The sequence below is a fragment of the Oncorhynchus clarkii genome, chromosome 7 (genome assembly GCF_045791955.1).
Source record: "Oncorhynchus clarkii lewisi isolate Uvic-CL-2024 chromosome 7, UVic_Ocla_1.0, whole genome shotgun sequence".
NCBI lineage: Eukaryota > Metazoa > Chordata > Actinopteri > Salmoniformes > Salmonidae > Oncorhynchus > Oncorhynchus clarkii.
This window is the reverse complement of record NC_092153.1, coordinates 44,665,895-44,681,116: the sequence shown is the minus strand read 5'-3', so window position 1 is coordinate 44,681,116 and position 15,222 is coordinate 44,665,895. Positions and strand designations below refer to the sequence as shown.

The window sequence follows — 15,222 nt, the reverse complement described above, 5'->3', positions numbered from 1 at the left end:
TCCTCTTTCCTAATTGGAAATGCTTCACTTGTTGCTGTGGCACACTGGCAGCCTCGCTGAGTGAGCACAATTGCATTAGTGTTTCTCTTCTCCTGCTCTGCCTCCATTAGCATCCGGATCCCCTGTTCAGACTGCTCAAAAGAACCCTGGTGCTGACTGACACAGTTGCATGCTGTAAATGAGATCTGTTTTTAAAGTTAAGTCCCCTAGCAGCTCCTCACATCACGCTCTGCAGCCCATCAAAGGGGTGTTTGTTAATACAGGATTATCAAAGGCTTGTTACAGTAGTCAAGTGAAACAATCGGCTCAACAGTGATAGCATCAGCTGGCGTTGGCTGTTTATCAGTCCCTTTACTCTGGAAAGACTTTCTCGCCACCAGTGCAGTGCAATGTTTCATGATTGAGGGATTCTGTTTGATGTGGTGTGTAATAATGTACACTAATGGCTAATAGTGTGTGACATTACATGATACCAGGTTGTTCTCTCGCTCTCCCTCAGGGCAGGATTGGCCATGCCATTTGGCTGTTTGACGCTGGGGGAAAAGAAGGATTACAACAATCCCTCAGAGGTGACAGATAAATATGACCTGGGACAGATTGTTAAATCGTAAGTATGCTCTTAGTAGTCCACCTGTCTGAACAAACAGGAAATACAGTTAACCCAATATCAGCCCTCTAGTCTGGGTTTTTCTTTGTCCAATATGGAACCAGATAATTAGAAAATTAGCTCACTTTTAAAAAAGAATTAAATACAGACAAATGCTATTCAAGTCCACCTAGGGATGCTGTTACCATGGCCAATAATTATGAAATTGTAATCAAGGGCTTTACTAAATTCATTTATAAATCCATTAACTGTACTGTTGATCTTTATAAATGTGTGGTTTTGTGCATTTCCTTTTCAGAGAGGAGTTCTGTGAGATCTTCAGGGCCAAGGACAAAAATACACTGAAAATGTTTACTTGTAAAAAGTTCCTGAAAAAGGATGGAAGGAAAGTTCGGAAGGCTGCAAAAAACGAGATCCTTATTTTAAAGATGTGAGTTTTTGTTATGAACTTTAAACTCTGCTTTCTGTCATTTTGCATCTGCGTTCACAAAACTATTCTCTGTAAATGCTTTTTGTTTCATACGAAATGGTGGATTATTCTAGTGGCCTATGTGAATTTGCGGACATCCATTAGAGCGAATAACAAAGAAAACAAAATATGTCTGCAGCATTTTTTATGAAAAAGTAAAGCAAACTACATTCCACTGAATGATCACACTGGGTAGCAATATTTACTCCAACTTTGTTAATCCTCAAATATTCTTCTCACATTAGGCTTCTTATTCATCATCAGGTTGTGGCAGACTCCCTTTCATTGCCTCCCTCTCCAGTAAACATTAGCATAACCTGAGCCTTATCAAACAATTTGTTGCAGGCAGTAGGGAACTCAAAGAATACAGATGAAAAAGCCAATGCACTTAATAGAAGATGAAAGTGTCATTTCTTGAAGGGTTATCTAATACGTGGAGTCTTTTCTCCCGATACACAAAAGCATGACCTTCATAGGGCTCGCTATTTCAATTGGTTTCTTCAAGCTCTGGAACTGAAGGATTTGATCCATCTTCTTGTGGTTGGCGGCCATTACTTTCAGTGACTAGAAAAGATACCATTCCATCAGTCCAATCCCCTGAAGCACCATTGAAAGCCAGCAGCACACAGACTACATACGGCCAATTGTTTGCATGTTGTCTAACACATTATGTGAAGCGTTAAACTCTTCATTGCTCTTAGCCTCGCTGACAAAACTCACCATGAAGTTTCTTAGCCGGTGCAGTCGTTATCATGGTCACGGTCAAACATGCCATACTGTTCTGCCGCGTGGTCGTGATTGCACATAAATGCCCTAATCAATTCAGATGTTTAAGCATGCAGATCTCAGTCCTTTTTGAATTAAATTGATTATGTTTATTGCTGCATTTTTTTTCCTGAACATGGTTGCTGTTCCTCTTGGCATGGTTGACTGTTATTGTGTTTTATTCATGAGCATTATTATACCGTAATACCGTACTGTGTATCTCAATGAAGGCACTCCCATTTCTCTCCATCTGTACACTCCTTCTAACTCTCCTCTCTCCTCCTGTGGCCTGCTCTCTCCAGGGTGAAGCACCCCAATATTCTTCAGCTGGTGGATTTCTATAAGACCAGAAAAGAGTACTTCCTCTTTCTTGAACTGTGAGTTGAGTCATCTGATTGGTTGAGATTGCGCCCCTGTTTTTGTGGCAGCAGGGGTCTATGTGTTGATTATGCACTTATAGGGAATGAGCTGTGGTAGCCTAAGGCCCTGTAAATATGAGCACAGCTCTGAACTACCCTTCTGCAGCCTTCATTTGGTATTCAGATATGATTCATTTCTGCATGCTCCATTTTTTTCATTAGTCTGTGTTCTTGGGGATTTGACACATTACCATAGAAACATTAAATGTGACATGCTCTATCATAATCAGTCGTAAGTCGTGCTAGTGCATTAGCATAAAACTTGCACATTTTGTAAAAAATATTGGCATGGCCTGTTGTTGGATTAAAACAGAATTCAAAGAACAACATGTTTTCGAGCCAACCCAATTAATTTGAATGTCGAAATCATAGTTTCAGTACACTTTGAAAGCCTCAGAGGAGAAGAAGATCCACCTTTCAAAATGAGTCAATGGCTAGCTAACAGACAACTGACAAGCTAGCTGACTAGCTGTTTAGCTGGCAAATACAACCACAAACTCATTTTTAAACATATTATCTAGCTAGTAATACACTATCTTGTCAAACTGTTAAATGAGTAGCAAACCAGCTACAAGTGATGCCAAATAATATGTTTTATACAGTGGGACTTGCATTGTGATGTGCAGATTGCAATTGGAAAACCAACAACAAACTTTGGGGGTGATTTTCTCTAAACAGCTGATCTCTGTTGTAGCTATGCTGTGCTCAATTTGAACAGTTGGTACACAAGTTCTAAATTGTTTTGAAGCTAATAATCTCCTCTTTCCAGCAGTGTATACAACTCTAAATCTGTTTTGTGGTCTATATGACTGATTCACAAAATATATGGTACTCATATCCTCCAGGATTGCATTGATTTGTGGGTCTTTTATTATGATAATGAGGTAAACCATCAGAAATCATCACATTAAGCATGTTTGGTGACTCTGTAATTTTGTCAAATGTTGATGTCTTCGCCCTTGGCAAGGTGTAATTTCTATGGTAATAGCATAGTAATGCAAACATATTTTTCCCCAACGTGTCTCCGTGTCAGAGACATCAAATAAAGTTAGATTATTAAAAAGGATCTGTGAATTATTTGAACCAGAGACAGTCAGGCTCAAAGCACCTACTGTAGGTCAGCACCATGCTTCTGCTTCATGCCACTCACTTTCTCCCCACAGTGCTACTGGCAGAGAGGTATTTGATTGGATCCTGGACCAGGGCTACTATTCAGAGCGCGACACCAGTAATGTGGTCCGTCAGGTGTTGGAGGCCGTGGCCTATCTTCACTCCCTGCACATTGTCCACAGGAACCTCAAGGTAATAAGCCCACTGCTTATTTTAAACGCCACTGGTTCTTTTAAATACATTGTTGACTTATTTAATTGGGTTGAAGTGTATATATATATATACAGTGCCAGTCAAAAGTTTGGCCACACCTACTCAGTCCAGGATTTTTATTTATTTTTACTATTTTCTACATTGTAACACAATAGTGAAGACATCAAAACCATGAAATGACACATATGGAATTATGTAGTAACCAAAAAAGTGTTAAACAAATCAAAATATATTTTATATTTGACAATCTTCAAAGTAGTCACCCTTTGCCTTGATGACAGCTTTTACATTCTTGGCATTCTCTGGAATGCATTTCAATTATTAACAGGTGCTACTTGTTAAAATAGAATTTGTGGAATTTCTTTCCTTCTTAATGCGTTTGAGCCAATCAGTTGTATTGTGACAAGGTAGGGGTGGTATACAGAATATAGCCCTATTTGGTAAAATACCAAGTTCATATTATGGCAAGAACAGATCAAATAAGCAATAAGCAGTCAGTCAATCCAGGAAAATTTCAAGAACTTTGAACGTTTTTTCAATTGCAGCCACAAAAACCATCAAGCACTATGATGAAACTGGCTCTCATGAGGACCGCCACAGGAAAGGAAGAGACAGAGTTACCTCTGCTGCAGAGGATAAGTTCATTAGAGTTACCAGCCTCAGAAATCAGCAATTAACTGCACCTCAGATTGCAGCCCAAATAAATGCAACCAGGCTCAGTGTCAGGACAGGCAGAGGTTTGTAAACAGGTCAGAGTCAGACAGGTACAGAAGGGCAGGCAGGCTCAGTGTCAGGGCAGGCAGAATGGTCAGAACTGGGGAAACTAGGAAACAGAACTTGAGAAAGCAACGAGATGGGAAAACACTGTGGTAAGACCTGACAAGACAAGACGAACTGACAATAGACAAACAGAGAACACAGGTATACAATGCCTTGCAAATGTATTCATCCTCCTTGTCGTTTTTCCAATTTTGTTGCATTACAATCTGTAATTTAAATGTATTTGGATTTCATGTAATGGACATACACAAAATAGTCCAAATTGGTAAAGTGAAATTTAAAAAATAACTTGTTTCAAAAAAAATCTTAAAAATACAAAAACAAGTGGTGCGTGTATATGTATTCAACCCCTTGGCTACGAAGCCCCTAAATAAGATCTGGTGCAACCAATTACCTTCAGAAGTCACATAATTAGTCAAATCAAGTCCACCTGTGTGCAATTTAAGTCTCACATGATCTCAGTATATCTATACCTGTTCTGAAAGGCCCCAGAGTCTGCAACACCACTAAGCAAGGGGCACCATGAAGACCAAGGAGCTCTCCAAACAGTCCAGGGACAAAGTTGTGGAGAAGTACAGATCAGGGTTGGTTATAAAAAAATATCAGAAACTTTGAACATCCCATGGAGCACCATTAAATCCATTATTAAAAATGTTAAGAATATGGCACCACAACAAACCTTCCAAGAGAGGGCCACCCACCAAAACCCATGGACCAGGCAAGGAGGGCATTAATCAGAGAGGCAACAAAGATACCAAAAATAGCCCTGAAGGAGCTGCAAAGCTCCACATTGGAGATTGGAGTATCTGTCCTTAGGCCCACCTTAAGCTGTACACTCCACAGAGCTGGGCTTTACAGAAGAGTGGCCAGAAAAATCCATTGCTTAAAGAAAGGCATGTGGGAGACTCCCCAAACATATGGAAGAAGGTACTCTGGTCAGATGAGACTAAAATGTATATTTTTGGCCATCAAGGAAAACGCTATGTCTGGCGCAAACCCAACCCCTCTCATCACCCTGAGAACACCATGTTTTTCATCGGCAGGGACTGGGAAACTGGTAAGAATTGAAGGAATGATGGATGGCGAGATTTGAGACTGGGACGGAGGTTCACCTTCCAGCAGGACAATGACCATAAGCATACTGCTAAAGCAACACTCTAGTGGTTTAAGGGGAATTCCAGGTTGTAAGGCAACAAAATAGGAAAAATACCAAGGGGGTGAATATTTTTGCAAGCCACTGTAAATACACTGTGGATAATCAGGAAGATGGGCTACACCTGGAGGGGGGTGGAGACAAACACAAAGACAGGTGAAACAGATCAGGATTAGACAGAATCAGACCTTCATAGTGGAATTGCTGCAAAGAAACCCCTACTAAAGGACACCAATAATAAGAAGAGACTTGCTTGGGGCAAAAAACATGAGCAATTGACATTAGACAGGTGGAAATGTGTCCTTTGGTCTGATGTGTCCAAATGTGAGATTTTTGGTTCCAACCGCTGTGTCTTTGTGAGACGCAGAGTAGGTGAACAGATGATCTGTGCATGTGTGGTTCCCACCGTGAAGTATGGAAGAGGAGGAGGTGTGATGGTGTGGGTGTACTTTGCTGGTGACACTGTCAGTGATTTATTTAGAATTCAAGGCAGACTTAACCTACATGGCTACCACAGCATTCTGCAGCGATACACCATCCCATCTGGTTTGCACTTCGTGCGACTATCATTTATTTTTCAACAGGACAATGACTCAACACACCTCCAGACTGTGTAAGGGCTATTTGACCAAAAATGAGAATGTCAAATATAAAATATATTTAGATTTGTTTTACACATTTTTGGTTACTACATTTTTCCATATGTGTTATTTCATAGTTTTGATGTCTTCACTATTGTTATACAATGTGAAAAATAGTAAAAATAAAGAAAAACCCTTGAATGAGCAGGTGTGTCCCAACTTTTGACTTGGACTGTGTTTTTAGGCAAATTTTCTGAAAAGGCACATTTATAATGCAAATATATTATGCAAATGTCCTTGATCAGATTGGCACCACACTGGTCTTGCTTTGTTTGAACAAAGAAAATTGGACTGTCCTTTTTAGACACTTGTGTGATGCTAAAGTAAGAGTTTGACTGCTTCAATATTTAACAATTATGAAGTCTGCTCTAAGTCTGTGTAAGTTTTGAATGAGATTACTTTAGCAAAACTTGGGCAAACGTCGGCTGTCGCCCTGTTCCTTTTCTCAGCTGGAGAATTTGGTGTACTTCAACCGCCTGAAGCACTCTAAAATAGTGATCAGTGATTTCCACCTGGCAAAGCTGGAGACCGGGCTCATCAAAGACCCCTGTGGAACCCCAGAGTACCTTGGTAAGGACTGGGGAAGGAGCAGGGGAGGGATTAGTACCTGGTTAAGGGGGAGCACAGACTGCCTGGGAGAGGGAGCAGTGGGTATCTTCAAGTGTTGGTTTTGGGGAGCAGTTTATGGGAGCGCAGGAAAGCATATGTGAGAAGAACATCAACAAAAAATTCAATAGAGAGCTTTCTGTATATTGTATTGTTTTGTTACTGATATAAAGAGATAATCTTTAACTGTGTTTGTGTCCTTGCAGCACCAGAAGTGGTTGGGAGACAGAGATACGGCAGGCCAGTGGACTGCTGGGCCCTGGGTGTCATCATGTACATACTGTGAGTGGTTTGATTATCAGCATAGGAAGCCATGGGCCCATATACAGCGGTTGCTCAATTAAAAGTTTTGAGATTACGCTGCAGGATTTAGAGGTAATTTGTGGTTTAGTACGGTACCCTGCGTCACTGCTTCATTGCTCCAGACCAGCACAAGGGGGAGTTAGAGCACTGATTATGCTTTTGGGTCCCAAGGCACTAAACTGACAATGAATGGGTGACATAAACCAAATAGAAACTGATAATTGTGCACGACTTAAAAATTGAATTTCAATTAACTGAATGATGAAGATGATTGAATTTAGAACAATAGTGTAAGAATTGCTATTCCTCTGTGCTGCACATGCACACCCTGAAAAATACAATACTTTTTTTGCAACAGTATAAAACTTGTTACACTAAGGTTTTTATTCTAAGAGAAATTAAAATGTTCATTTATATTCCATGATATTCTTAAGATATATGTGTTGACTGAATATAAGCAAGTGATGTCTGCTAAATAATCAAGTTGATGGTGCAGTCATATAGCCTCAGCACCTACATACATGTTATGCTCTTAGTACTGTAGCCTACTGTCACGTTGTACATCACCATATTTTCCGGTCCTTCCTAAGGGAAACCCTGAGGGGTTTTCTTGGAATAGAAACACCATAATATTAATCAAATGAATTAAGTTACATTTATTAAAATCAATCCCATATACTATGTTCTTACAAAAAAAGGTTTTAAATTCTCTAGTACAGCCAATATTGAAGGCTATCAAATGCTTCTGAAAGATGCCCTCTGGTAGTCAAACTAGCACTAACTAGTATTAATGGTAACAATGGCTGACAATTAAATAATGTGCCATAGAATTCTGCAGTAGCCCGCAAGGTGTGCTGCAGTATGACGCAACTTTTAAAGGAAGAACCACTGTATACTACTGCAAGGGGGGTGGGTTGTTAGTCTACTCATAGGATGGGAGATTTGGAATTATACAGACGGACAACATGAATGGTGCCTGTACTTTATTGAAAGAGACCATCTTCACTCTACTCCACATGGTATGCTCAAAAGCAGTACGGATATCTTATTTATTTATTTATTTATAGGGTATTACCTACTGAAATAAATCAAATCTTTACATGACATTTGTGCACAAGGTATTACAATACAAGCTGATAAAGAGCTCATTTTGTTTTGTGGACCTCAGGCTTTCAGGCAACCCTCCTTTCTATGAGGAAACTGATGATGATGATTATGAAAACCACGACAAGAACCTGTTCAGGAAGATCTTGGCGGGGGACTATGAGTTTGACTCTCCGTACTGGGACGACATCTCAGAGTCAGGTATTTTTAAGATGAAGTAGAGACACAGGAGACTATAAACAACAGCTTACTGGGTAAATAGAAATTCAAAAGGGAGGATTTTATCTGTTCAATTTTTCACTTTCAAAAGCATATCCTGTTTGTTTTCTGATTCCATCAGGTGTATTACAGTTGAAGTCAGAAGTTTACATGCACCTTAGCCAAATACATTGAAATTCAGGTTCACAATTCCTGACATTTAATCCTAGTAAAAATTCCCTGTCTTAGGTCAGTTAGGATCACCACTTTACTTAAAGAATGTGAAATGTCAAAATAATAGTTGAGAGAATGATTTATTTCAGCTTTTATTTCTTTCATCACATTCCCAGTGGGTCAGAAGTTTACATACACTCAATTAGTATTTGGTAGCATTGCCTTTAAATTGTTTAACTTGGGTCAAACATTTTGGGTAGCCTTCCAGATGCTTCCCACAATAAGTTGGGTGAATTTTGGCCCATTCCTCCTGACAGAGCTGGTGTAACTGTGTCAGGTAACTGAGTCATGCACCCCCACAACATGATGCTGCCACCTCCGTGCTTCACGGTTGGGATTGTGTTCTTCAGCTTGCAAGCCTCCCCCTTTTTCCTCCAAACATAACGATGGTCATTATGGCTAAACAGTTCTATTTTTGTTTTATCAGACCAGAGGACATTTCTCCAAAAAGTACGATCTTTGTTCCCATGTGCATTTACAAACCGTAGTCTGGCTTTTTAATGGCGGTTTTGGAACAGTGGCTTCTTCCTCGCTGAGTGGCCTTTCAGGTTATGTCGATAGAGGACTCGTTTTACTGTGGATATAGGTACTTTTGTACCTGTTTCCTCCAGCATCTTCACAAGATCCTTTGCTGTTGTTCTGGGATTGATTTGTACTTTTCAAACCAAAGTACGTTCAAATCTAGGAGACAGAACGCGTCTCCTTCCTGAGCGGTATGATGGGTGCATTGTCCCATGGTGTTATACTTGCGTACTATTGTTTGTACAGATGAACGTGGTACCTTCTGGCATTTGGAAATTGCTCCCAAGGATGAACCAGACTTGTGGAGGTCTACAATATTTTTTTCTGAGGTCTTGGCTGATTTCTTTTAATTTTCCCATTATGTCAAGCAAAGAGGCACTGCGTTTGAAGGTAGGCCTTGAAATACATCCACAGGTACACCTCTAATTGATTCAAATGATGCCAATTATCCTATCAGAAGCTTCTAAAGCCATGACATAATTTTCTGGAATTTTCCAAGCTGTTTAAAGGCATAGTTAACTTAGTGTATGTAAACTTCTGACCCACTGGAATTGTGATACAGTGAATTATATGTGAAATAATCTGTCTGTAAACAATTGTTGGAAAAATTACTTGTGTCATGTAGTAGATGTCCTAACTGACTTGCCAAAACTATACTTTGTTAACATGAAGTTTGTGGAGTGGTTGAAAAACGAGTTTTAATGACTCCAACCTATGTGTATGTAAACTTCCGACTTCAACTGTAACTGCTGTTTGTTGAGATATTGCTTTTATTGTGTTGCAGCAAAAGGCCTGGTTGCCCGTATGATGGAGGTAGACCAGGATCAGAGGCTGACTGCTCAGGAGGCCATCAACCATGAGTGGTATGGAAATACACATTAACACAGTAGCCTACTATAGGGATATACCACAAGGCCACAGTACTAAGGAGATATACCAGATGTGAAGTGAAAATGAACCCGATTTAATCTAGTTGATTGATGTGTCCGTGGTAAGTATGATATGTCTGAGTGTTCTTATAAATAAGTACATTTAAACAGGTTGTCGGTGATGTTGTTTTATTAGTATTACTCACCCCCATCTGCTGAGCTGTCACTTGTACTGTACATGTCAAGAGAAGATTATAAAGGCCCATTATAGTGAAGTTCCCTTTCCCCCTTTATCTCCTCAGGATCTCTGGAAATGCAGCCTCAAATAAGAATATTAAGGATAATGTCTGCGCACAGATAGAGAAGAACTTTGCTAAAGCCAAGTGGAAGGTAAAGCCTCTCTTTTTATCTGTTCCAGTTCTTCATCACTGAAGGAGAGATGGGAGGGAACTATTGTTACGACCCTGGGTTTCTAAGCGTGGGTATCGACTCTGCCGCTCGAGCATGCTTTACCTTCACAGTCGATAGAGCGCTGGACTTCGGGCTAGACGGTCGAGGGTTCGAGGCCTGCTCCCTACCTGTTTCATTACACTATCGATCACACATTTGCTATATATGTTTTATGGGCCTTGAGGATTTGAAATGGGATAAATGATTGGCGACAGTGCAAGTATAAGGCTTTAGAATTGGCTACATGTTCTGTAAAAGCTTTAAAATGTATAGTAACTAGGCGCCTTGAGTTGAGTGTGTTCTGCGACTGCCTCCCACAGAAAGCGGTGCGGGTTACTACCATCATGAAGCGACTGAGAGCTCCAGAACAGAGTGCTGACTCGGGGGCAACCATCCCAGCAGTAGTAACCAGCTCTGCAGCAGGAGAACCCTCCCCAGCTCCAGCAGACCCCCAGGCTCTCAGTGACCCCTCTACAGCTACCGCTGCTGCAGCCCCTGAGGGGGAGCCTGCTGCTGTCAAAGAGCCCCCTGCTGGCATGGAGGCTGTGGCGTGTGATGCCACTCCCCAAGGTGCAGCAGAGGTCACAGCTCCACCCCCGGCCCCTGAGGAGGCCAGTCCAGTGGAGGCCCCAGTTGAATCCCCGGAGGAGGTTGATCCGTTGTCACTGTGTAACGGAGAGTCCCCGACTCCCCTCCAACCAGCAACTGAAGTTGACGATGGGCAGGGTTAGACGGTGAACTCCCTCCTATGACCTCCTTCACTCCCAGCGATCGTCTTTCCTGCACACTAGCATGGTGACACTGACTTATCTCTCTCACTTGCAGCATGAGTAACATCTCACAGAGCCTTTGTCCTATCTTTCCTGAGTGTTGAATTGATCTGGCTACATGTATTCTGTGTTTTTGAAACATCCCTCTGGCCTTACATGGGCTTTTTGTGTCTAATGCAGCGCAGCTAACAGCTACATATTTTCCTCTGAACTCTCCCCTTTAAAGCATATGGAAATGTGTAATTGTACTAAACCTGCTTTGGGACATTTTTACCCAGTCCTACTCTCACAGTATTCCAATGCATTATCATGGCATACAATAAGGTAATGAACAGCTTGGCTTTGCTCTTGTAGTGTTGATTTTACATAATGATCTGTAGCATTCCTCCTTTACACCCCTCTCTACACATGGAAAGATCCTGTTTGATCTCTTTTTGGGAGGTGAACATTGCTCTCTTTGTTATTTGTTGTATACACTCATCAGTAGTTTTGTCTGTGCTGCAGCAATTATGTTTACTGGGGGATGCAGCAGGCCCAGTGTAAGTGAAAGGCAGCATCCACAACATGCTGGGTTAAATGCGAAAGACATATTTCAGTTGAATGCATTCAGTTTACCAACTGACTAGGTATCCCCCAATCCCTTTCCCTCGCCAGCTTTCTGCTTAGGAAGGCACCACGTGGCTGTCAGTGTAAAGATTCTGTATATAGAGACCTTTGTAGAAGTAGTCAAAACGGCATGCATTCTTAACTTTTGCTGTTAATTTCAAAATGATAAGCACTTGGTGGAAAGAACGTGGTAATCCTGCTAACATTAAGGTCTTTCTGTTCATTAGGCTCCAAGTTGAGGGCACTGTTGATGCTCATGTATTGTTCAAATGGACTACATCATTCCATAAAATTCTAACTATTCATCAAGTGCCACTACTGTAAATGTACGATATATTAAATGAGTTGTGTTTGTTACACAGTAGTTTCTATGCATCTAGAATTCATTTTGTAGCTCATCTTTATGAATTTCACGGCAGGCCTCAGTCATAACATATCTTCATCCATCCTATGCGATTAGATCAACTTCTATAAAATTATTCTTTTTTTTTTTCATTCCGTTTCTGGTTTAACAATTCTTCTGGCTTATTTATTCTTATACATCCTAAAGTACGTAGATCCATTTGTAAATAAATATAATTTAGCCTACAAGGATCAATCATGATATTCTTTTCACAGTTGTATAACATTAGATTGTGACTGTGTAAAGCACCACCTGTAAAAGCCATTTCTTCCCCCCTCCAGCTTTTTTTTTTTACAAGTTGTTGTTGATTAAAGGAAACAGAATAATTAAGAGCAATTGTGTTAAAAACATATTTCATATTTTTGCAAACATACTGTATGTATATGTTTATTTATCTATTTATTCATAGGTTTAATTATTCTCAAGATATTCATAACAATAACAAAAACATAATAGTATTTGGTCCCTTTCAGTATAGTCAATAACGAGGTACTGCAAGAGTTCTCTGTAATCACCGTAAATTGAGCAATATTCTACTTGCTGCCGAAACTGTGATTCTTCGCTTGGTGTCCTCTATAAAGTGCATGTGCGTACCTGTAAGTTAAAAGCCTATAGACTTTGACAACAGTCAATACCCTGTCCAGACAGTTAGTCGAATAACACATGGCCAGTGTCAAACAAGGCGGAGCCTAGATCATATTAGTCATGCTTCTGACTTGGGTCCAATCTTTCTGTTTATAGTACCAGCCGTCTGTGCAGAGGGTGGCTCCTTCCTTGATCCAGCAAGACAGTGATGTTATTGTCAGCAAACAGTAGCTATTATACACACTTTAATTATACAGTGTATTAATGCATTTGTTGTCAAGGAACTATGCTTCTGTGTTCACCTGCACGTTCTATGGAAGTATGTATTTAAGAAAAGTTTGAGCAATTATTTTCAATGAAAGGCAGGAAGTCAAATCAAATTTGCTACTTAATTTTTTGTTGATCAGAGATCAAAGTTATTGCTCCCCAGTCTATTGCTTATGCATGTCTCTGACACCTACGAGAACATATATACTGTAAATATATACATATCCAGTCAAAAGTTTGGACACACCTGCTCATTCAAGGGTTTTTCTTCATTTTTTACTATTTTCTACATTGTAGAATAATAATGAAGACATCAAAAGTATAAAATAACACATATGGAATCATGTAGTAACCAAAAGTGTTAAACAAATCAAAATATATTTTATATTTAAATCCTTCAAAGTAGCCACCCTTTGCCTTGTTGACAGCTTTGCACACTCTTGGCTCTCAACCAGCTTCACCTGGAATGCTTTTCCAACAGTCTTGAAAGAGTTCCCACATATTCTGAGCACTTGTTGGCTGCTTTTCCTTCACTCTGTGGTCCAACTCATCCCAAACCATCTCAATTGGGTTGAGGTTCGGTGATTGTGGAGGCCAAGTCATCTGAGGCAGCACTCCATCACTTTCCTTCTTGGTCAAATAGGCTTTACACAGCCTGGAGGTGTTTGAGGTCATTGTCCTGTTGAAAAATAAATGATAGTCCCACTTAGCGCAAACCAGATGGGATGGTATATCGCTGCGGAATGCTGTGGTAACCATGCTGGTTAAGTGTGCCTTGAATTTTAAATAAATCATAGATGGTGTCACCCGCAAAGCAACTCCACACCATCACACCTCCTCCTCTGTGCTTCACATGCATCCTCACAAACCCACAACCATTGGAACCAAAAATCTCAAATTTGGACTCATCAGACCAAACAACAGATTTCCACTGGTCAGATGTCTATTGCTCGAATTTCTTGGCCCAAGCAAGTCTCTTCTTATTATTGGATTCCTTTATTAGTGGTTTCTTTGCAGCAGAGGTAACTTCGAGTCTTCCTTTCCTGTGGCGGTCCTCATGAAAGCCAGTTTCATTATAGCGGTTTATGGTTTTTGCGACTGCACTTTGTCTTAAAGTAATGATGGACTGTCATTTATCTTTGTTTATTTGAGCTGTTCTTGCCATAATATGGACTTGATCTTTTACCAAATAGGGCTATCTTCTCTATACCACCCCTACCTTTTCACAACACAACTGATTGGCTCAAACGCATTAAGGAAAGAAATTCCACAAATTAACAAGGCACACCTGTTAATTGAAATGCATTCCAGGTGACTACCTGAGAGAATGCCAAGAATGTGCAAAGCTGTCATCAAGACAAAGGGTGGCTACTTTGAAGAATCTTAGATTTAAAATATATTTTGATCTGTTTAACACTTTTTTGGTTACTACATGATTCCATGTGTGTTATTTCATAGTTTTGATGTCTTGGTGTCTAGAAAATAGTTGTACATTTTTTTTATATATAAAAATGTTGCATGAGTAGCTGTGTCTAAACATTTGACTGGTACAGTGTGTGTATATTTATATATATACTGATTGATTGATATGCATTATTGAGATATAGCATTACACAATGTCTTCATTTTGCCAGAACATTTTGATTTCCATGAAAAGCTTAACAGCAATATTTTAAAAAATGTGTGAGAACATACCATCCTCTTACTATGACCGCAAATAAATACTGTTACACAATCTTAAGCAATGCTTTGTTTCAGTGCCACTGTATTTAGTATTCCATGTCTGTTCATTTCATGCTCATTCTGATGTACCTTATTTCTCAATTTAATGGTCATCTAGACCAGTGGTCACCTGTAGGTCCTGACTGTCTCTCATTTGTTGGCTCTGTATTGTACTCCTTGACTGAGTTCATGACTTTGATGGTAATAAAAGTATACTCGTGGAATATGTGGTCACGAGTCCCTATGGCTCCCTACGTTTTGAAGGATGTATAGTATTACATGTCTTTCTGAGACCAGGTTGCTTGTTGCTTCGTAACTACAGTACAAAGGAGAATAAAGGGAAGGATTTACGTTGATGGTTAGGTGAACTAACGACAAAGGCTAGGATCATTTATATGAAAGATTAAGTGAATATTAAATAAGGAT

At 40.0% G+C, this 15,222-nt stretch overlaps 1 protein-coding gene across 1 annotated transcript; it reads left to right on the top strand.

The window, feature by feature from the left end:
* Positions 1 to 505: 505 nt before the first annotated feature.
* On the top strand, positions 506 to 14,815 carry LOC139414263 (caM kinase-like vesicle-associated protein). Its single transcript, XM_071162164.1, has 10 exons — positions 506 to 607; positions 906 to 1,037; positions 2,144 to 2,218; positions 3,424 to 3,562; positions 6,607 to 6,727; positions 6,970 to 7,045; positions 8,235 to 8,371; positions 9,909 to 9,987; positions 10,296 to 10,383; positions 10,764 to 14,815. Exons 1-10 carry the CDS (start codon positions 513 to 515, stop codon positions 11,172 to 11,174), a joined length of 1,353 nt encoding a protein of 450 aa, XP_071018265.1. The 5' UTR covers positions 506 to 512; the 3' UTR covers positions 11,175 to 14,815.
* Positions 14,816 to 15,222: the final 407 nt, after the last annotated feature.